Below are 21,706 nucleotides of genomic sequence, written 5' to 3'. Positions count from 1 at the left end.
CGTTTTATACCACAAACGTGATTTCAATGTAGTGGTGGGAACGCAGATAAATCCCGTTGGATTTGCTGAGCGATGCGACTCGTGAACTCCAACGAAGGATGACACTGACGATGGTCGCAAAGTAGGCAGGATCCTCGCTGCTGTCTTTCGCAGCGAATAATTAGGCCGGTTGTTCTGGTCAAAACCTTTGTGTTCGAACGGGAAGGGAATCCGGGAAAGTTCAAGAAGACGCATTCAGGAGAAGATGGATGTCCAGTTTTTTTAGATAGGATGCAGATGAGAATTTTCTTCCCCGTCCAATGGTCTGTAAACGGTTAGTAGGCATTTGCTGATAAATAATTCCGGAACGAAGGCCTTATTCCTTTCACTAGCAGTCAAGTTGTTTTAATGCATCATTGTGTACTGACAGGTGTGCATACACCCGTCGATCGAGCATGAGAGGGGAAATCGATTGGTTGCCTTTTGGAGAAAATGCACTCGGCATAAATGTAACGACTGGGTAATTCAAAGCAACACATTCTTCCATATCAAGTTGGGGATGACATGCGGAAACGTGACACGGTCACTTTACGAATAGTTTTGGTTGAGAATGTCCCGGTGAACAGCCTAAGTAGAATGCACTCTCGTTCAGGAATTGAGGGCTGTCTTAGTCAAACTTAAAAATGACGATGTGTTATCTGGAGCTCGCTTAGCGCTCAAGTGACTGTCCTAGAGAAGCGATCAACATCGACCAGGTATACCAAGTTATAAACCTTCTTTTGGATTACACCAGGCGCGCTCTTGTCACATTGCCCACGTAGTACAAATACTTGGATAATCCTGCGATCTCGTATTATAGAGTGTATTCCGGAGAACAGCATTCTTTGTGTCGTCCGTGACTGAATTGAGAGGAACTGGTTGCTCACAGACTTCAGAGATGGTTTAGTGGTTAGTGCGCGAAATTACTGGCCGGAAATTCCGTGGTCCGAACCCGACCTCCGCTTCTCGACTTTCCCCTATCTAGGCTTGGGTAACTCGGCAGTAGACCAACCCTCGTGCATCCTTCGGTTGTCATAGCAGTTGGGCACCAAATGGCTGTTACAGCCGTACGCGCTTTCACACCCACGTTTTGATTTCTTCAGTTGCTGCATTCTGCTTCCAATTTGCTGCATTTAGATCAATAGAGTTGGCGTTAGTTTTAGCTGTTTCTAAGAAGTCATTTCCTCCTTTAAATTCAAACATACTTGCGTGAATTTTGAGCCCCACACACCTCATTTGATGACTTCCTTCCGGGTTGATCAGACAAATAAATACAAAATGGATAAACTTTTATCATTCTCGTATGGTGTTGGGTCGGCAGACACACGTTAAAATCGTTAGATGATTGTCAATGTAACCAGTGATGAGTAGAAAGTCCTGTCTTTCGCTGTTGTGTCGAATCCTGAAGAACAGATCACTGTAATGTTGAATCCATTTTATTGTAGTGGTAAAGCTTTGTTGTTCGACTTGATCATCCATGCAAGCCTAGTCTGAGCGTGATTGTCGCCCAAAGACTATGCTGAAAATTTAGTCATTATCGACCGCGTGTATCCCCATCACTCAAGTTTGCCGGTCGTTTGGTGTCCCAAATGTTGCATTTTCATCTTGATGAGATCAACCTCGTTGTGTCTGGTATTATAAAATATATGTAGTATAATTGTATTCCCCTTTTTTCTAAGGCTAGTAATCCAGTCACTTCACACGTAACCGAAAGTCTCAGTCCGGTTAGAGCTCAACAGCGGCATCCATCCGTGACTGAATTCAGAAACAGTTGTGTCCTTCGTCGTTCTCCGGGTGCATCAGAATCTCAGAAATTCTCAGAGGGTTTAGCACCTGACTGTCACACGTGTTGACCAAGGCGACAGACATACAGTGGTGAATTCTAGTTACCTTTCCTCATGGTGCGATTCTAGCGAGATTTCCTCTTAAGATGAGATCATACACAGCCCGCAAAAAATGCTGGATACTGGGCTTCTGATGACAAAATCATTCGGTGTCCGGGGCCTGATTTGTTTTCTCCAATCCATTTGTCCGACCAGCTGATTCGCTTTCAACCTTAATAAGCAATCCACAAAAGGAGTTGTCTCCCGAATCCGATTAGTTAATAAGGCGATTTTGCCTTCATTCATCTACAAACCGTGACATCGATGAACTTGATCGGTGAACTCAGATAACATGCCTTCATTTCACCATAAGAAAAAATTATAAAACGCGCAACAAGAGCTGATCGAATTATCAAACACGTCGAATTCCCTTTCGATGAGTATCAACGGATTGTCTCTGACGCTGTTGTATATAGCTAGTTACGTGACTGCCGAAAATAATCGTGAGTTTACTCTTGATATCGGAAATTATTCGGTCCTCCCAATGCACTACGAAGCAGCCTGTTTTACAGCGAAATACGTTGAGTTGTGTGGTGTGTCCTCATAAAGGGTATTCAGGCAAATGCAGCGGTGTGTTCCATTCACTTTACTTCGTGATTGCTTCATCTTGCTAGCTGAAGGGACCAACTTTGAGAACCCTGCAACTTCTCACTGGTAGTGTTCGACTAGCCTTCAACAATCCTGGGCCAATTGGAGTGGCAAGCTCGCAAGCGTCAAATGTCAACTGAATCATACCGGGGCCATACCCAATTCAGATATCCTTAATACTAATCACAAGTTTCATCCTATGATCAAAAATTCCTCTAAATGCTTGGAACTACTTGATATCATTTTGGTAAGCGACGTTAACAAATTAGCTTAGCTTCGTGTTATTTATAGTTCATTTGGTCAGGACTCAAAAGCGGTCACGAGCTCAATCCACGTTTTATCTGAAAACGTCTTTTGAATCTCGCTTTACAATTGTTTTTCCATACGCCGGTTCATTTGCTCACATCTGGGCAGGGCTAGAACTTTGAGCTTCCTACCATTTTAAAGGCAACACGCATGTTCATGACTAGATGGTGTGAACGTTCAGCGACAGGTCAGCAGATCCACCACAGATTTTCGTGAAATTTTAGCAGATGTATATGAGCAAGGGCGTATTAGCGACCTTTGGTTCAGGAACTCTAAATGGTGAATGCACGATTGACCAAGAATCATTTGCACTTGCGTTGAAAAGTGTGACAACGTCAAACTCACCCAAGAATCAGTTTCTTCGTTTGGTGAATTCACGCCAGGCCTTTAGAAAATTAAGCATTCAGTGAAGAACGACACTCACAATGGGATATAGCTCTGTTTGACGTGTTTACTTAAAGGCACGAATCTCGTATTCTAGAATATTCCTCGTGAGGACACCTGAGGATCAACACCTACATGCTTCTCATTGTATACACAGTGGTCTAAACAAGCTTTTATGCAACGCCATCATTCGCTCCCCTCCAGATAACTATGCTAGGACAGATAAAAACGATTCCCGTACCGGACGTTCTCGCCTCAACTCACAGTGGTCTCAAGCTCACCTCAACGGTGAACTCTGGTTTCTAACGTCAGACAATGTTAGATATTAGCCAGTCGGCAAAGGCCACGAAAGACGCTCTCAGCAGCAAGCCCATAAGAGCACTGGCTATAGATACGATAGCACTGCTCCTGGAAAAAAGCTTGTCGTGAACTTAAATAATGAGAGGACCTAAGTCCATTTTCGATTATGAGTACAGTAATTTTTCCGATCTTCCAACTACTGGCGTAGGGAAGGTGGCCTTGGCTGCGAAGTTGTTTATCAGATAAGTACCAACTGAACAGTTATAGACCAGTAGACGGGGAAGGGCAACTGTCGTATACATCTTGTTTACAACAACTAAATAACTATGTTCTTCTTGAGCGCGTTATCCTGAACTACGCTGGATATTCATTGACTGTTACTCACATGCAAGCAGCTGTTACAAATCCACTCCACAACTTCCGCAATGGATCTCACTTTTCAGGAGACGCAAAGCGAAATTTACGAGAACACTCGATACTTACATGTCTCGCCAGTAGTACCCACCGGTACCGCTGTTATTCTATGTACGATTGTAGTAGTATTTCAATGCTGGTGATGGTAATGCCCACTATAGTTGCTTGAGTCGCTCAGCTACTGGAACGTATTCCATAGGTTGTTTTTAACTGTTTCCGGTACGTCGATACCAGCATTGAGTCCCTAGGTTCCAGGGGGAAATATCCAGGCATTTTGCAAGCACCAATGAAGCAAATGATGACCAAGTTCGGCCAAGTTACAATCTCGGAGATGCATAGTTGAAATTCAAACGGCCTATCAGAATGATTCAACCAAGTTCATCGCCCCAGATTGAAAGAGCTCTGGTCCACTGTTTGGTATATAGACCTGTTCAATTGACTTGATGGATGACACAATCAAATTATTGACGATTTCAAAGAAGATAAAGGGGAAGAATGATTTTTAAATCACGAGTGTGTTTAAGCCGACACTAATTCACGGATGATGCCGGTGGAGAGGTAGCTACCTCAAATGCTTATCGTAATAGATTAATGAGTGGCGCGTGAGTCTACATCTCTCTGAAGAGGCGTGAAACGTACACTGCTCATAATTCCGAATTAGGATTACACAGCGACGCAGTTATTCTCGGCTTTTCGACAGGACAAAGCGCCAGTTTAGAATTTCCTAATCTATTTAGAGCGTTGGAAATGTCGTGTGAAATTGAACGAAACCTTGCCCATCTGCCAATTGCTTTGAAGCTCAATAAAAGCCACTTAAAGAACTGTAGTGAAACCGTCATTCCTTTCTTCACCGCCGTTCTTCAAACAACAGTTGAATACTAGACGCCGTCAGCAAACAGATCGGATGATGACTGTTCCAGCGCTCATCAGCCGGACAACCCGAGTAGAGAAACACATCCGGAGGGACCTCATAAGTGTTTGGTGAGTGGTAAATCCCTCCGTCATCTGTCACCAGTTAAGAGACACCATGAAGTGCACGTTGAACATGCCCACACTCAGTGTAGTTTGTGCAAAACGTCGTTCCGGAATGAACGTTGGTTGCGGCAACACATGAGACGATTTCATCCTTTGGGAGACGAAAAGCCTTCCAGAAGATACAGTAAACGAGTGCAAGAATCAGAACTACAGGGAAATCCATGTGTCGAATGCGGGTAGTGCTTTGCACGTTGGAGGGTTCTGTCTCAGCATCTGAAAAGGATACATGGTGAGGAAGCACGTCAACAATGCGAGGAGTGTGGGGCCTCTTTCCGCCGGAAACCGATTTGCATCGTCATAAAAGAACCGTGCATGGAACGCAAGACCGGCACATGTGTGGGAAATGCGGCCTAACCTGCACTCGATCAGATATTCTCAGGAGACATGTTGCAAGTAAGCACACCGATCAGCCGGACGACAAACGACCTACTGATGAGAAACAGGCGGACTAATTAGTATACACCCACAAAATGTGTCGTACCTATGATACCCAGTATTACTTTCTGTTTGAATCCCACCAATTTTCCATCGTCCAGACAGGAATTTGGTTTGTTTCATTTTTCGGTGTATGCTTGTGAGCTACCGTCCGCATAGACTGCAACCTGAAAGAGATCCGATATATTCTGTTTCTGTTTTGATTTGCGAACAAGGTGGAACCCGCGGTGTACAATGAGGTAGCGAGCGAAATCACGAGCCAAGACGTGCGAGGTCCTGAAATTTATCAATGAAACCCAGTATTAACCTTGGAGGGAATTCCGTTTTGTTGGTGACTGAAATGGCACAAGTCCCAAGGTTGCGTATCGAGAACGTCGAATCTATTTGATTAGGGACAAACTTGGGCGCACAGCTCGTGGTAGCGCGAATGGTCCGAAATAGCGCATGAATGGTTCGTCGAAACTGTGATAACTACTTGGCACCGAATGAGTAGATATCGTTTTCGAAAAAAATGTTTCGTCGAAACTGGTTGCACATGTCAAGGTTCAAATGTTAGTGAGCGATTGCAATTTGGTATGGAATACATGAGGTAGGCGGAGATCAATTTGTTCAGGCAAGGAAAGGGTTTGACCGAGAGAAATGGGGAACACTCAGTCGAGAAACTAGTCTCCTTTGTGCTAACTGATAATAGGTTCCGACCTTTGGTGGAAGAATGAAACAGGAAGTCAATATTCGATTGAATCAGCCAAAAATTCTCTCGTCCGAGCAACACATTACACCATCCGTCGTCTGACGGTGACCTCAGCGATTGGTCTATCTACACGGCCAAACAGCCTCGGTCTGTACTACTGTGAGGACGTTTCCCTCGTTTATCTACTTGTGGACTCGAGATTTAAACAGTGCTCTTTGAAAAGTATCCACAAATCTCTCCGCGTGGCCATTTGCTTGAGGGTGGCACGACAAAGACTTAGTTCACGGGCTGCGACCTCCTCAGTTCTTCTTCCGAAACGAGTCAGGAAGCCTTTTGAATATAGATAGCATTCAGTGGCCTGTCTATCTATCTTGCTCTCCAAGAATCTTCTCCGCCTCCCAGATCCACTACGAAAACGTATTAACGCTTGTTGAACCAAGAATCAAAAGTAATGCGTGAGATCGGATCGAACTGTAATTCAGGACGGGCGTTGAGCATTTTGTCGATCACTGAAGTGGACGGCTTAATGGTCTGAATAGTCGGCTACTGTAGTGACAATTTTCCAGTAAGTGTCTCGATGAGCTTTAACCGCGTCAGCTCAAACTGTTGCTGCTGCTGTCTGAGGAGGGGCTGCATCAGTTCGAATGAAATTGCCATTGTGAACACTCATCTGCCAGTGTTGTTTCGTGCGGTGGCCGTCTATTGGTTACGCTTTCTCTGAGCCTGCCAGACCACGCGATAGGGAGAAGACGGAGAACTCGGCTGTGTTGTCAGGACGAAACGTAAAGAGCGTCTGCGTAAATAAATAGGAGGACTAAATGGCCAAATAGTGTCGTTCATTTGTTCGCTCCGTACAGCCAATGGTGGTGTTCCGGTCGTGAACAGTCTGAGGCCCACTACGCTGGTCGTGTGTTGCTAAGCCCGTGTTAAGGGAGAGTCCCCAACCGATGGTGACCTTGAGGATGCCTCACTCTCTGCACATGTGCTTTTTCTTCTGTCTGGGCATGCCCGGACAGTAGTTCGGTAGTAAGATCTTTCCACGGGGAGTCGATTCGAAGTATTCATACATTTGTGTTAGCCTGCAAAAAAAAATAGTGCATGTGTCACTGCACAGCTTTTGCCCACTTTCTTGACACATTGATATATCGCTTACTTACAGGTAGCCGGTTCGCTTCCTGTGAAGTACTCGATCATTCAATTACTTTCGCCTAAAACCTGTGATAAAACTAAAATATACCTCATGTTTGTGGGTCTTGAGTTGCTTACGCCAATTCATCTGGGGAGGGCGGCAGTGCGGTCGTTTACTAGCCCTTCCTCGTATCTCGCCATCACACATCAATCATCTTGAATCACCGGTCCACCGACCCACCTCTTAAGCATTACAAAGACGGATTTCTCTCCAGTCTGAAATCTTAAGGAGAAATATCTGGTCTGGATTTCTGAGCGATTGCATCTCCTCATGACTGCCGAGCGATGAGGACCACTAGTTTCAATCAAATACTGGCATCGCAATCTGGTGCATTCTCCATCGATCACTGTAAAAAGGACCATGTTACAACGTGGTGTGAGATGAACGAAAAGGGTTTCCTTGATTGCCTCCGGCATAATACCACTGACTGCTTTTGACTCGCCCGTTTAATATTTGGTCCCGCATCACAATGAAACCCTATTCAATCATGGAACAGTCACAAATAGTCTCTGTTAGAAGGGCAGGTTTCCCAGCAAGGAGGTTGTTTGGGTTCCCAGAAAAACCAGCATGACTAGTAAACACAATAGGTAAGCAGCTTTGATGTTTGGCGGGATAGGTAGTTTGTTCAAAGTCACATTACTCTCTCGTTCGAACGGTCGTCCTCCTGTTTTGGCGTAATTATTCCGGCGAGTCCACACCAAAGGGAAACACCCGACTCGAGTTTCGCTCTGATTAGAACTCATCAGCAGTGCATATCCAATGACCATGCCGGGATTTTTGAACCCCGGGCATTTGACCTGTGCGGCGAGCGTGTAACCACTACTCCACCAACGCACCTTGTGCGCATCTGAATTATCACCTCTGAACAGGCGAACGTGTTCACACTTGAGCGATGCGATTGGTGTGGCCAACTCATCGAACGACGACCCAGTAACTGTCCTGGTTGTGACGATCGACTGTCCTGCCATTCAGGACTTCCCAGTCATATAGCGCGACACACGCTTGAAACACACTGGCTGCAGTTTTGGGGTTTTGTGGATAGGTATTTTGTTCATAGTGACACAATAGGTGAGCCACAAAAAACCAGAGCTGAACTGGATAGTTATCGGCCAGTTTCAAAGGAAGGCTCTTTAAATCCGATTCATTCTATGAACCAGCGCTCATTCATTTTTATTTGCCAATATATACAAATACGTTTTCATTTATGAAACGCTAAGACCTATCATGTGGGAAATGGAAATTTTTGCCTGCGCAAATGAGGACAGCTCGATCTGTGGCTGTCATGGCGATATCTGGCATTCGCCTGTCCCAGGGATCCATTTTTCCTCTGAATGATATTTTAATTGAATCCGCACACATTGCTCATATCGAAATCGTCACCTCCCGAACTTCACGTGATGTCTTCTGGGGACGATTTGGACAAAACTTGACTTTTCAGCTGTCCTTGGCATTATATGAATCTGATCGTGTCATGATTCAAGCTTCGGGTTACCAAGATTGTCGTTGAATTTGAGACGAAAGTATGTCCTCTTCTAAGCGCAAAATTCGCCTGTTCTAAGGAATTCACTGTTTGGTCGTGTGGCGCTAGTCTGGAAATCCGTTCTTTTCAAATTGGTGTACGGAGGGCCTTCATTAAAATCGAACCGCCCCGTAATGTCGTTAGAGGGCGCACCAAATTCGCCGCTTGGAAAATTTCGAACTAATGGTTTTTGCAATAAATATGAGGACATCTGACCGATGAGCACTATACAGAATGTCTCCAACTGCCGAACTTTGTCGCCCAAAATCTAATTAGTGGATGGCTGGAAATCCCAATAGGTTTTCCAGACACACCTATGCGTCCACGCTTTATTCCTAGGCATGATATGTTAAACGGTTGATGATTGATTAACGTATTATCCACTAGTTTGTCCCGGCATGAGTAATGGCAAGTATTTTTCGCTCTGGTTACACTTAGACGTGTTGCTCGGGGGGAGGGATTAGTTTTCAATGCGACATTTCAGCCTGGCCAGTGCCGTAACACCCATCAGTGAAATTTGCGCAACAGTGTTCTTGTGAACTCTCACAAGTTTGTGCTCTGAACGTTTCAAACAGCGAGTGTCCTTGAAAAGGCTGAGACAAATCGACCTTGATCAAATCGAAATGGTCGGTCAGTTTGTTGAACACGCGAATTGTATCAGTGAGGTTAGAATAGCTGAGGACCATGCTGTATTTTTGGATACAAAATGGTTCTCAGGTGACATAAGTTCTCCTGATTTTTGATCTTTTCGCTACCATCGGACAGTCTCATTACTCAGGAGACCGATATAATCAAGATCTACCGAATTTGGGTTTCACATTTATCCACAGCAAAAGCGGAAAATAATTCGATCGCTTCAAGACCGATCAGTACGTTCAAAATCAATTTCATTCACTTTCGCTACTCGTACGCTCTTCGACACTTTTAACGAAAATCTGGAAGCCTGTCTGAAAGAGGCTAAATGACACGAACCAACTGAGCTTAAGGGGTCATGACCAGTTCAGTGGGCTGATTGTGACCAGCCCGGTCGCATATCCTAATTGTGCAGACATGTGCTAACATACGCCCATACCACCATGCGTTAGCAGTCGACTCTACACAAGTTCAGAACTGAACAGCCGACTGTTCTATCCGAATGACGCAAGATGTGACATCCCTCGGCCTTAAACCCAACTGTTCTACAGTCTTAGTTCGCTGTCTCCCGCGGTATCGCTGGACACTAGAAGCTCCAGCAGCGCAAAGAGCAATGGTGATGAACAAGGACTCAACGCCTGTCAGCTTGTTGCCACAGCATGAAACAGTAGAATCAACAGCAACTCGAACAAACCTGAGGGACATGTCAATCCAAAGGAACGTGTACCGAGCTGTAATGCCGCTATTGGTGCGTAAGGACAGTTGGGCCGTGTTGGATTACTGGCATAGTGAGAGCTTGGCTGTTTGTAAATTTTATTCCCAGTGAGGTGGATTTCGAAGAAAAAGCGCTTCTCGTTTCGATAACTTTTGTATGCTTTTATTCCAGAGTCGATTTTGTGCGAAATTACGGAATAGAGCGCAAGAAAAAAAAGCCCACGTCTTGGAAAACTCCGACCTGAACCGCGTAAACACGAGTTGTGGAGAAATCCAATAGAATCTAGTGTTCAAGGCACCGTTACTTTACTTAGCTAAAGTAAAAACCTTCAAGCAGCCCTGCTGTTGATAAATTTTGCGAGTTGTGATTACGAGTATTCGTGAAAATAGTAACGCCACGAGATACAAGTGAATACACCATCGATCCTTGGAACGGTGAAACGCATGTATTGTCTGCGGTGAAGCAATAAATGAATACACATTCACCCGTTTGACAAGCGTGAAACGCTCATGAGTTTTGTGAACGATGAGTTGAACCAGTGAAGTGTTACAAAATAGTTGGAGGTGTCCGCGAGTTACGGGTAACTGTGGGCGAAGCTGGTTCATTTCAACGGAAAAAGAACGAGTTGAAACGTCAGCCATCGGCAACTATGGATGCAGATGTACACTGTCGACGTTTTGCGAAACAGCGTTGTTTGTGTTTCGTGACGGACGCATAATGTCACCCGAAATTTCTATACGCCCGTATGCAATCGGCTGTGAAAATACAGGCTAAATGGAATGGCTTTCAAAGTGGACAGCTGTGGTGTGAGTCTTCGGGCTTGTTGGCGATTCGGAGCTGTGTCGACGCAAGAAGACTTTAGCACATACTTGTATTTCAGTGACTGGTAGATCAGCCAGACCACAACGTATGCCAGAAAGCATACTCCAACCTGACGCTGTGGCAAGTTCAGTCAGACATCTGAATAGGTTCAGAGGCATAAACGGGTCGGTAGCCAGTTATCTGCGGAGCGAAGTTGGAACCGAGCATCAGTTGCTCGTGGATGATACAAGTAGGCCATTCTAGTAGATGACGTTCATTGGTTACGGACCTCCTGCAGTTTGCCGAAGATGAAATCTGTAAAACCTGGATATTTTGACCAAAGTTCCTCGCGGTGAAATGGCAGGACCTCGTGGGCCTGATGCCATCCATATGCTGCCGATGAAGGATATAATACGTTTCTAACGAATTCGAATGTCAACGTTAAACTACCTACTTCGGGGATCGACTTAGCAATATATCTCTTTCGAGTTCTGAGGTCGCTAATCACGTGCATCGGGAAAGAAACGTCTGCGCCCCTTTCTTACGAGATGGAATGAGCGCAAAGCAGAATTTCGAAAAATTGATTTCGGAGTGTATTTCGGTGATTCACTCATCAAAACCAAGCTGATTGCAAATAAATGATCATAATTTCGGCCTTTGTAAATGGATTCGAATTAGTCCTGCCTTCGTTGAGTTATCCACCAGTTCATTCGGACCTTCGGTGTTCTGCTGTGCGTCACTGACGGGTTTCTTATACGGACCGGTGCTTCTGTAACCCTCCAGTTCCACCTGTCACAAAGAGGATTTCAGTTGCAGCCCGCTAAATTAATCAGCTGCGACTAACTCAAGTTGGGTTACCTACTTCATACTTCAGAATGAACCCAAAACCCTCCCCCAATATAGCTGCGCCATTATTTCGATTTGCACACCCCCGGTTTCTGCATTCTGAATACGAAGTTCGCGTGCGTGGGATCATATAAACAAAGTATCTTAAAGTGCACTCATTTATTTTTGGATGTTTGCTCCCCTCGCTGAAACCCTCGGTTTGCGGATCCGTTGAAGGAAACCTGCTGAAACCCGTTGAGGACCATGCCCTTTTCTCAAAATCTGTATTTGTTTTCCAGGTTATCACGAAATCTTCCTAATTATTTCGCCTACCACTTAATTGGGAAAGGACCCCATTAGACAGAAACAGACACACCATGTACTTCATCGCACTCCAGACCCCTTTAATGAAAATCCGTGATCAGATCACACCCCAATAGGACATGACCATGAGAAATATACCGATAAAAAGGAGACCAGTGGCGAGATCTCCATGGACCAACGGGAAAATGAACACTGTTCAACTACTTTGGACTCTGTTGTATACATTGAATTTCGTGGTGGCCAAGAGTTGCGCCCTTTTTAAATTTGTTTAAGAGACTTAACTTCATAACACGTAGCTTTATTCTCACACGATACGCACCATGAATTCGCTGGTAAATCCTATGTAGTTCGGACATCAAATCAGATAATCTATTCCAACTCCAACCACAACACCAGGAGCTGAATGAACTGCAGTCAAGTCAAGTTTTAGTTCGTACTTGGTTGCAGTGTCACACATTCGCCGAGAAGCTTGAAGATCGTGCATAAATGCCAGATGACTTCTTTGCCACTTCCAGTTTACGAGCTGAGCAACCAGTTTTCAAATTACGCCTCGTAGTGTGAATCATTGTTATGAAATCCACTTTTCACTTGAAGTTTAAATATATCTTTTCCACCAAATGATTCAGCCAAATACGCCCAACACCTCCTCAGAAGCCCCGAGTTTCTGCAGTCTAACAAACTGCTCAAAAGTAGCCCTAAACAAAGCAAATTTATCTTGATCCTTACATCACATACTGGGTTTCCTTGAATGAGTCTTGAGTTGTTGCCAGGTCGTCTACATTCGCACCTGTACTGATACTGGAAAACTCAACGTGCAAGCAGCCATCACACATGAATGTGACTCAAAGGTCCGCCTTGGAGGACTCAGTCGCAAACTGGTGCTGACTTGGGACAGCGGATAGTTCGCCTATTATTCCAAACAAAGATGGTGTGACTGAGAATATATTTTCAATATTCATGAAACAAACAAGCCTTCAAACGAATGGCCATTTCACGGGGTTTCAAATCATGATAACGGGGATTGGTGAATTATGCTTTATGTATCCACATGGAGAGCTGCGTCGAGTCAATCTGTGGTCAAACTCAAATATGCTGCAACTCAATGGAATCCAAGATAAACTGTGCACTCATAAATATGAATTGCGTAGTCAGCAATGAAATTCACCGGAAATGGCTATTACCCAATTCAAACTCAACAGTCACGCTAGGCACACCTTAACTCGTTCTTCAACAGAATGCGGATGGCATCAGGCCCACGAGGTCCTACCATTTCATCGCGCAGCACTTTCGTCAAAGCATCCAAAGCTTATAGATTTCCTCTTCGGCAAACCGCAGAAGGTCAGTAACCAACAACCGTATCGTAAAATCGGAGCGGGTGATAGGTGATGTGTACCTCATACCCAAGTAGTCTGTTTCCCATTAACTTTCCCGATGCTCTCTCTGCCGAGTTCGAAAAGACTTCTCATCGCCCCTTTTTGCACATTCTAAGTTGAGGCCATCACTGGCCTGATACCAACATCCAGCCTTCGGACGAACGAACCGGTGAAATGCAATCTTTCAACCACAAGTCCACAACACTCGCGTTGCTGCATTCTGTGCTCTGAGATGTAGTGCTGAAACGCCAGGAGTTGGACTGTGCCCCGATTATACAGCCGTGTTTCATGAAAGCTTAGGAACATCTTAAGACCGTGGAAAGTTTTCGCATGAACGTAGACAGATATCCTGCAATTCTCTCCTAACTTGTCAAAATTTCTTCAGCCTGATAGGCTCTTATCAACACAATAGTGCGTTGCGTAAACAAATATGCATCAGGCGAATCGTTCTGGATGACCCATGAGACGCACTCTGTGAGGAATACTTCATCTGATGAAGTATGAGAGAGAGGAATGGTGCAGCTGTTATGCTCTTGAAGTTTGTGTGTTACCCATAGCGCAGAACTCCACTTACACACAATTATCACACCGATACATGTAGATGCCGAAAAGCCACCTTGGTGTACAACTGTTCCATCCCAGGGTCTCCTGCCCCCCACTGTTATTCATGCAGGCGAGACAAACAAACGGACCCGAATGTATGAACTCTATCTGTTTGCTCAACCCACATAATAAGGAATTCTGCGTTATTCTGAGCCCAAACATCCGATGTCTACACTAGAATGAACAGATCAAAATACGCAATCTAGAATCAACACATTTCGGACGACGTGTGAGTAACAGTGAACGGAGATACTACTCAAGAATCCGTCGTTTGTAAGCTGTGATTCCTTGAACCATTGAGTTCGGCTTTTAAATTCCTGCTTTTTGACCAATACGGGTCTCCGAGTCCCGTGTGTTTCCAACGTTGGATGGATGCATCTGCCGAGCAAGCCACACTTGTTTCCCACTGGTATATCCTAGAATGCCCTATGTACTCAGTCGAGAGGAACAAGAGAACCACAAGGTATAACCAATATATGCTTGATCGACCCATATAATAGGGAAGCCTACGTTATTCTGAGCTCGGATTTTGCTCAAGTGACTGTCGTGGAGAACTGTTCACGTTCGTCCACCTGTATCACGTACCTAAATCAATCCCACATATTAACCGTCATTTTTCATAACGAAAACACCCAGCCTGTCGAACTGCTGGCGTATTTCAAACTCTTTCGGGCGTCCGAGTTCAGGCCTTCTCTTGATCTAAGCCGAGTATTTATGTCAGTTCCACATAAATTGCATCATTGCTCAACGCACTCGTTCTCACTCCAGTTACTGAGTGTCATCCACCCAACAATGTCCGCGGGCAATTTGAGATAAGCTAGTCAATTCGGGCTCCGCATTTTCTCAGTGTACTGTCGCATTTTTAGAAATTATCAGAAAGTGCACGGTGCTTATGTGAATTCGCAATTGTAATCGATGAACCAAAAGACAATTGGGCAGTCGATTCCCGCTCCATCCTATCGTCCTAATGAGATTTCTGTGAGGAGCGATGCGGGCATCGAAGAAACATCCTTTCCAAACCGTACTTCATTTGCCCCTGGAGGAGCGCCTTTTAGAATAAACTGTCTTCGGTGTCCACGGCATAATGTCATCTTTCTAATTATTCCACCTTCCAGTTAATTGAATGGGAGCTCCCTTTATACAACAACCAACACACAGTGTTCTTCATTCTTCCCACGGATCGCAAGATGTGAGAAATCGTGATCAAAAACTCACATCACACGCCCCAATACGACATAACCATCGCAACCATAGCTATAAAATGGTAGCAGTGGCTGGTCTCAATGGACCTACGGAAAGATGAGCACCGTCGAACTAGTTTTGACCCTTTTGTATACAGCAAATATTGCGGCGGTCAAGAATGATTGTGAGTTCTGCTCTTTTTTATTTGTTTGAGGGTCTTCACGACAAAATAAGTAATGTTCTTCACGCAGCACACCATAGGCTCACTTTATTCCTTCGTGAATTATATGTAATTGGGACCTCAATGTTGACGGTCTATTTCATCTCGACTCCCAAATTTACGAGCTTGTTGTAGAGAAACAAATCTAGATGAACTTTAATCGATTCACAGTGCAATTCGCACTGAGTTGCAGTATCACACATTCGACCAAAAGCTTCAACATTGTCCATATTTTTGAAATGATATTTTTTGACTCTTCCAGTCTACGGGCTGGGCAGCCTGATTACGCCACATTGGGTGAGTCATTATTATTGTGCTTCCGAAGATATATCAAATCATTGTTGGATATATTTTTCTACCAAATGATTGTGCCGTATAAGTCTTCCCCCTCAGAACCCACGGGATCTTGCAATTCGACAATCTGCTCGAAGCGATCCCGGAGATAATTAGTTTAATCCTGATCCCTAAATCAGATTCTGGGTTTCGTTGAATGAGTTTTGACTTGTTGCCAGTCAACCCACATTCGCAACTGTACGAATACCAGTGAACTCTACCTACAAGTAGTCATGCTACCTGAAACTGACTTGAATGCCTGATTTCGAGGGCTCAGTTCCACACCGTTGCTGTGTTGGTTTGCTCAATTTTGCCTAACTATCTCGTTGGTGCCTGATGAGACGTCGTACAACGTCAACATGAGGAGGGTTTTAAATTTTGTCATAGAATCAAGTTTTAAGTTTCACGTCGTGTGTTGGCATGTTTTGTGTGCGACGCTGTCATGGTCTAATTATTTTTCCCTAACAGCGTTAGAGATTCAACGCCTTGTACGTGCATTGACTTGGGTAATTCCAGGTAGGAATAGAGGCCACCAAATTGATAAGTTGGCTGAAGCGAAAAAACAATGAAACATGGCTTCTCTCCAAAATAATCCTCATTCTGGTGCAAAGGTAACGTGGTACCGAAATTCACAAGGAAGTTCAGTGAACAGAGGGGCTGCAACAAACTTATTCGGTTCGGTAACTTGCTGAACTCCGGCCTTTGCCATACAAATTTCTTACGTTTACACACATAACGAAAGTCATGCTGACAGACTGCAATATGCTACGAACAAAGTGTAAATACCCCGCCACGGGGTTTTTCTCGAATTACATATTCGTTCCGGCTCGAAACCGGGGAACCTTGTTGCCAGCGGAAATGTAGCCTAGGCCAACTAATTTCGTACGTAAAAAACGAGTGGAAATGCGTGTTGTATCTATATGAGCAGCATAGACCATGGAATGGTTAATCGCCATCGAACGGTTTGGCGCTCAGTAGTAATCAGAGGTTGCTAGAATGCACCACTGCGCAAATTGTGATATTGCGCTCTTCAAAGTTACCAACAGGGTTGATATAGATGTCAACGAAGATAAAGTGCACTTACAACACAGTGGCTCGATTAAACGTTCCCATCTCTCTTTCCAAAGCTGTTTGCACTCTTGCATTCATGACAACTCATATAAACGGGCATCGATTTCTTCACCTGTTTCAATTTTTACCAGCATTCGACAACGAAGTGTCGTCAGAAGATGGGACGGAAGATGGGAACAAACGAGAGGACCAGAAAGACACTTACAAGCGTGTAATTAGCAGCGAACCACTCTCCTTGTTGTCCGAGGAACCAAATAACAACGCACACAGAAACTTCCGACTTCTAATGCAATGTGTGTGGAACATCTTTCAAAAGTAAGCGAAATCTAAATGATCATAAGAGGAGGTACGGAAATTCTGAATTTCACAGGCGAGGCAGACCATCCAGCAAACGGGTCCAAGAATCACAGGAAAGTGGAAATCCATGTTCCGAATGCGGAAAGTGCCTCGCAAGTTGGGACATTCTGCTTCAACATCAGCGGTGCGTTCACCGGAAGGAAAAAATCCAACGGTGCCAGGAATGTGTGGAGGTATTCTCCCAAAAATGGAATTTGGATCGCCATATGAGAACGGAGCACGAAACGCAAGTTCCATACATTTGCGACAAATGTGGAAAAACGTGCGCTCGACAGGATGCGCTTAAGGCACATGTAACATCCAACCACAACAACGATTAAAATGTTACGAGTGACAAGCCAACACCGAATTAATAAAAGGTGAACTATAGGAGATTATATACACACCGAGTATTAAAATGTGTAGAACTTGTTTCGTCCTGTCTGGAATGGTTTCATTTTGCTTCCGGTCGCAAAAGGAAGCTAAACCAACTCATGTTTTTATTCTCGCTTGAGGTTCTCGGACAGTCACATTGAGAAGGGCCCAAGATTACAATCGGTAGTCGCGTCTAAATTCTCGACAACCTACAAACCGGAAATGATGAACGATATATGACCGCGTACACATATGTTGGCCCAGTCACAACTTTTGAAAAAAAAATTAAAAAATGCTTGTTTCCGGTTTGCTAGCTTCTTCAATTAGTCAACCGAACGAATTCCGTACTATTGGCGAAAGTGGTATTTGTCCAGATTTTGGACACCGGATTTTCTGTCAGCTAGGCAATTTGTGTTGTGATGATGACGCAACAGTGATGGAAGTTTATTAACCTCCTAAGACCTTGGAGAGTTTTCGCATAAATATAGACGGATATCCCGCAATTCTCCCCTAATTTGCCAATATGTCTGAATCCCGATGGGCTTCCATCAACCCAGTAGTGCATTCAGTATAGAAATATAAAGAAATATTCATCACGTGAATCGATTTAGATGGCCCATGACACGCACTCTGTGAGCAATACTTCGTTTGATGAAGTATGATAGGAAAGAATGGTACAGCTGTTATGCTCTTGAAGTTCGTGTGTTACCACATAGCGCAGAACTCCACTTACACACAATTTGATATCCTCGTTGCTAACATATCACACAGATGCATGTAGACACCGAAAAGGCCACCTTGGCGTACAACTGTTCCATCGCAGGATGTCCTGCCGCCCACTGTTATTAATTCAGTCGAATTTACAACCTATACCTGTTTGGTCAACCCACACAATAAGGAATTCTACGCTATTCTGAGCCCCGTTTTTGCTCAAGTGACTGTCGTAGAAAATTGCCCAATTTCATCGACCCGCATGACGTACGTAAATCATTCCAAATGCCAAACTGTCATTTTTCATAACCACAAAGTCCAGCGTGTCAAACTGCTTGTGTTTTTCAAAGTCTTCCGGGCGTCCGAGTCCGGGCCAGAAAATGGGAGTCAGATTTGCAATCGATTTTTATCTACGCTGCAGCAATTTGTGATGAATTCAAATGGCCTCCGCCACCAAACAAACCATCGAGGACCAGGCGGTTCTAGAAATTATCAAACATGTCGCCATCTCTTAAGTTACGAATGCAATGGGAGAGAGTCCCTCAACCAAGAAGTGTAAAGTAAACAACCTTCCCAGTGCGTATGGTTCCAGTTTGAGTGAAAAAGAAACCCAACACATGCATTTCTCAAAGGCCGATGGAGAGTTCACGTTCTGGAGCAGTTAGAGGCGTTGGGAGGGTGGGCCCATAAATTCTACATGATCCTGAACATCCCCGGACAAAATGAATTGATGGTAGATGTTTTAGGTAAGAACTACCGACCAAGGCTGAAACAGGGGAACAAATAGCCACCATTGTAACTGCAACTATTCTAGCACATCGCGTGTAGGCATTCCAACACCGGCATACGCGCATAATCTTCGGACGCGGGAGGGACTAAATTCACTCAGATAAACACACTCCGCAGTGAATATAACACATTTGAAAATACGGTTTTCGCGTAGTCCAATGTCGCTCACCTGACTCCTAGAATAAATCAAAGACATACGTTATGTCTTTGACGATACCCATCATGAACTGATAGAATGACGCTATATCCTGTTTCAGTTTGAAGTAGTCCAGACGCTGATGGGCCTGAAAGCGTTACCCAATTACATGAGGTCCGCGAGGCATACGCTACTCAGGTTCCCCATAAGCGTGAACCTATTGTAAGAATTTTTAATTGATCGATTCAGGTTGGCGTCCACCAGGGAAGGCAGCTTGAATCACATCAGGATCAGAAAAAAAGCCCAACATTCGTGTCTCACAGTTTTGACGCCAACGCATCAATAAAATACGAGAAGTAAATGGCACCGGATTTGCCTAGGGCGTGAAGTTATTTATTGGAAAATGCGGACTGTTGGACGAGGAACCAAACCTGTCATTTGCACTTATTGACAAAAACTGAACATCCATATTTTCGGAAGGGTTTGGTAAAGAATCGATGGATTGTTTACCAAACCCCCCTGAATCGATAACTTCCCAATCGGTCCGAAGCATTTCCCAATTGAATGAACATCCATCCTCTATTGAATGCGTCTTCCTGAACTTTTCCGGTTATTTGTTGACTGTTGCTCAAATCCAAGCAAATTCTACAACGCGAATCCTCATATTCCGCAACAGATCTCCCTTTTCAAAAGACGCAGTGCGAAGTTACAAGAAGAAACCATGCTAGTCCCATACATCCACATCAGTATTTTCACCGTCACACGCATTCACACTTTAAAGGTCGTTCACCTACCATCGGTTTTCATTTGATTCCGTCAGGTCGGCTTCGGCAGCATATCTAGTCGGCCGCTCTTCGGACGAATCATGCCACTTACGCAGTCGCGTCCCATTTAACTTTTTCGATCCCTTACCATCTTGAATTGTATAGACGTTCCTCCGGCTGTCGATAACGACAAAGTACTAACCCTGTGCAGTTGTTCTTTGCCTAGTCCTTTCCTGAACGGCGGTCGAATTTTCTCGAGCTCTCCTTCTTTCTTCCTCCAGCTCCTTCGAGAATAAGCGTGTTGCCGGCCACAAAGCCGTATACAGGATGACTTGTTCGTTCTGTACAGCCAATGGCGTTGTTCGGATCGTGAACAATTTCAGACCAACCCCGCTGGTCCTATGTTGCTGAACCCTATTTGGTGCGCTCCGCGAACGCAACTGCTATCCGAAACCTGTCGTACGGATGGCGACCTTGGGGATGCGCCACTCTAGGCACGTGTGCTTTTTCACATCTGGGCGCTTCCTGACGGGTGCCTAGAAGTTGGGCTGAGCTAGTGTTCAATATTGTGCATATTCCTTACACAATCGGACTGAGTTGGAGATCTTTCGCATGGTTTCGTTTGTGCGCACTTATGACTGTGAGGAGGTAGTTCTGTTATTCTTTCAAACAAAACCCTTTGGTAGATCCCTTCAAACTGATAGTGTTGTCGACCATAGTCGCTTAGTGCCTTCCTATTACCGTGATCCCCGGGCTGGATAGCCGCTTGATCACCTGCTGCTTATGCGTGACTTAACCAGAAAACGTAAGCGAAAGTGCTGTGTTGATTGCAATCACGTAAAAGCGGTCAAAATCGCTACTAAGAATGTCAAGGGCGGATGGAGAAAAACCAACGAAATCTGTCTCAAGCAAGAAAAGTTTATTCCATTCGTGGTTATGTAGTCCCGTTGCGTTTGGAGCTGGTTGTCCTAGCAGATACTTTATTGTAAGCACTCGTCTCCCTATCCAGCTCCTTTCAAGCGGTAATATCTAGATCATGTTTCTTGGATTATCTTCAGAGCGGTGTTCAAGAACGTGTTCAATTATTCCTCCGAAAAGAGTTTTGGTTTTAGGGCGGAATGGAAGACATCGTACTGGTGCTCATAGCATTCAGAGAAATACAAACTAATATGGAAACATTGTCTATGAGCGAACTTAATCATATGGCAACTCAGAGCGAATTGGATTGATAGAGAAAACGAGGTACTACCATCCGTGTGTAGAGGAACGAGTCGCGATTCTGTTTCCGGACGCGTCGCCTTCGAAGCATCATAAAACACAAATTGCCAAATGGGGGTGTAGTCCAAATTGGAAAGCTAAGCTGAAAGAATATCCGGTGTCCGAAAAAAAAACGAACAACTATAACATTCATGAATTCCTCGTCATTCGCTCTTTTGAGTGGTTAAAAAAGTTACGAAACCGGAAATTGGTTCTATTTAAATTTGTTTCGAGACTTGGGATTGAGGCGAAATGTGTGCCATGGAAACGCGGTCATGAATTTCGGTTTGTCGGTTGCCGATAATTTGGATCAGATTTCCCATTAGAGGATAAATGTATTCTATGACCTTGATTCCTTCCAATTAGGATTGCCTGAAAACCTCAAGCGAGAATAGAAACATGATTTTGCTGAGATATATTTTGTGACCGAAATAATGAAGTAAACCCTCTAGTCGGAACGAAAAAAGTCCACACCTTGTGCTGCCCAGGGTGTATC

The 21,706-nt window shown here is 44.4% G+C and overlaps 1 protein-coding gene across 1 annotated transcript in view; it reads right to left on the bottom strand.

Annotated features, from left to right (window-relative positions):
- The window catches only part of T265_12074 (hypothetical protein), a gene marked incomplete at both ends in the record, with an annotated part of 30,743 nt that extends 17,413 nt beyond the window's left edge, over window positions 1-13,330 (bottom strand). Inside the window, 2 exons of the mRNA XM_009179016.1 lie at window positions 7,026-7,133; window positions 13,275-13,330. Coding sequence (XP_009177280.1) covers window positions 7,026-7,133; window positions 13,275-13,330 — 164 coding nt within the window. The remainder of the gene's footprint in view (window positions 1-7,025; window positions 7,134-13,274) is intronic.
- Window positions 13,331-21,706: the final 8,376 nt, after the last annotated feature.

The sequence above is a fragment of the Opisthorchis viverrini genome (genome assembly GCF_000715545.1).
Source record: "Opisthorchis viverrini unplaced genomic scaffold scaffold3165, whole genome shotgun sequence".
Classification (NCBI taxonomy): Eukaryota; Metazoa; Platyhelminthes; class Trematoda; order Opisthorchiida; family Opisthorchiidae; genus Opisthorchis; species Opisthorchis viverrini.
This window is presented reverse-complemented; position numbering and strand designations above follow the sequence as displayed.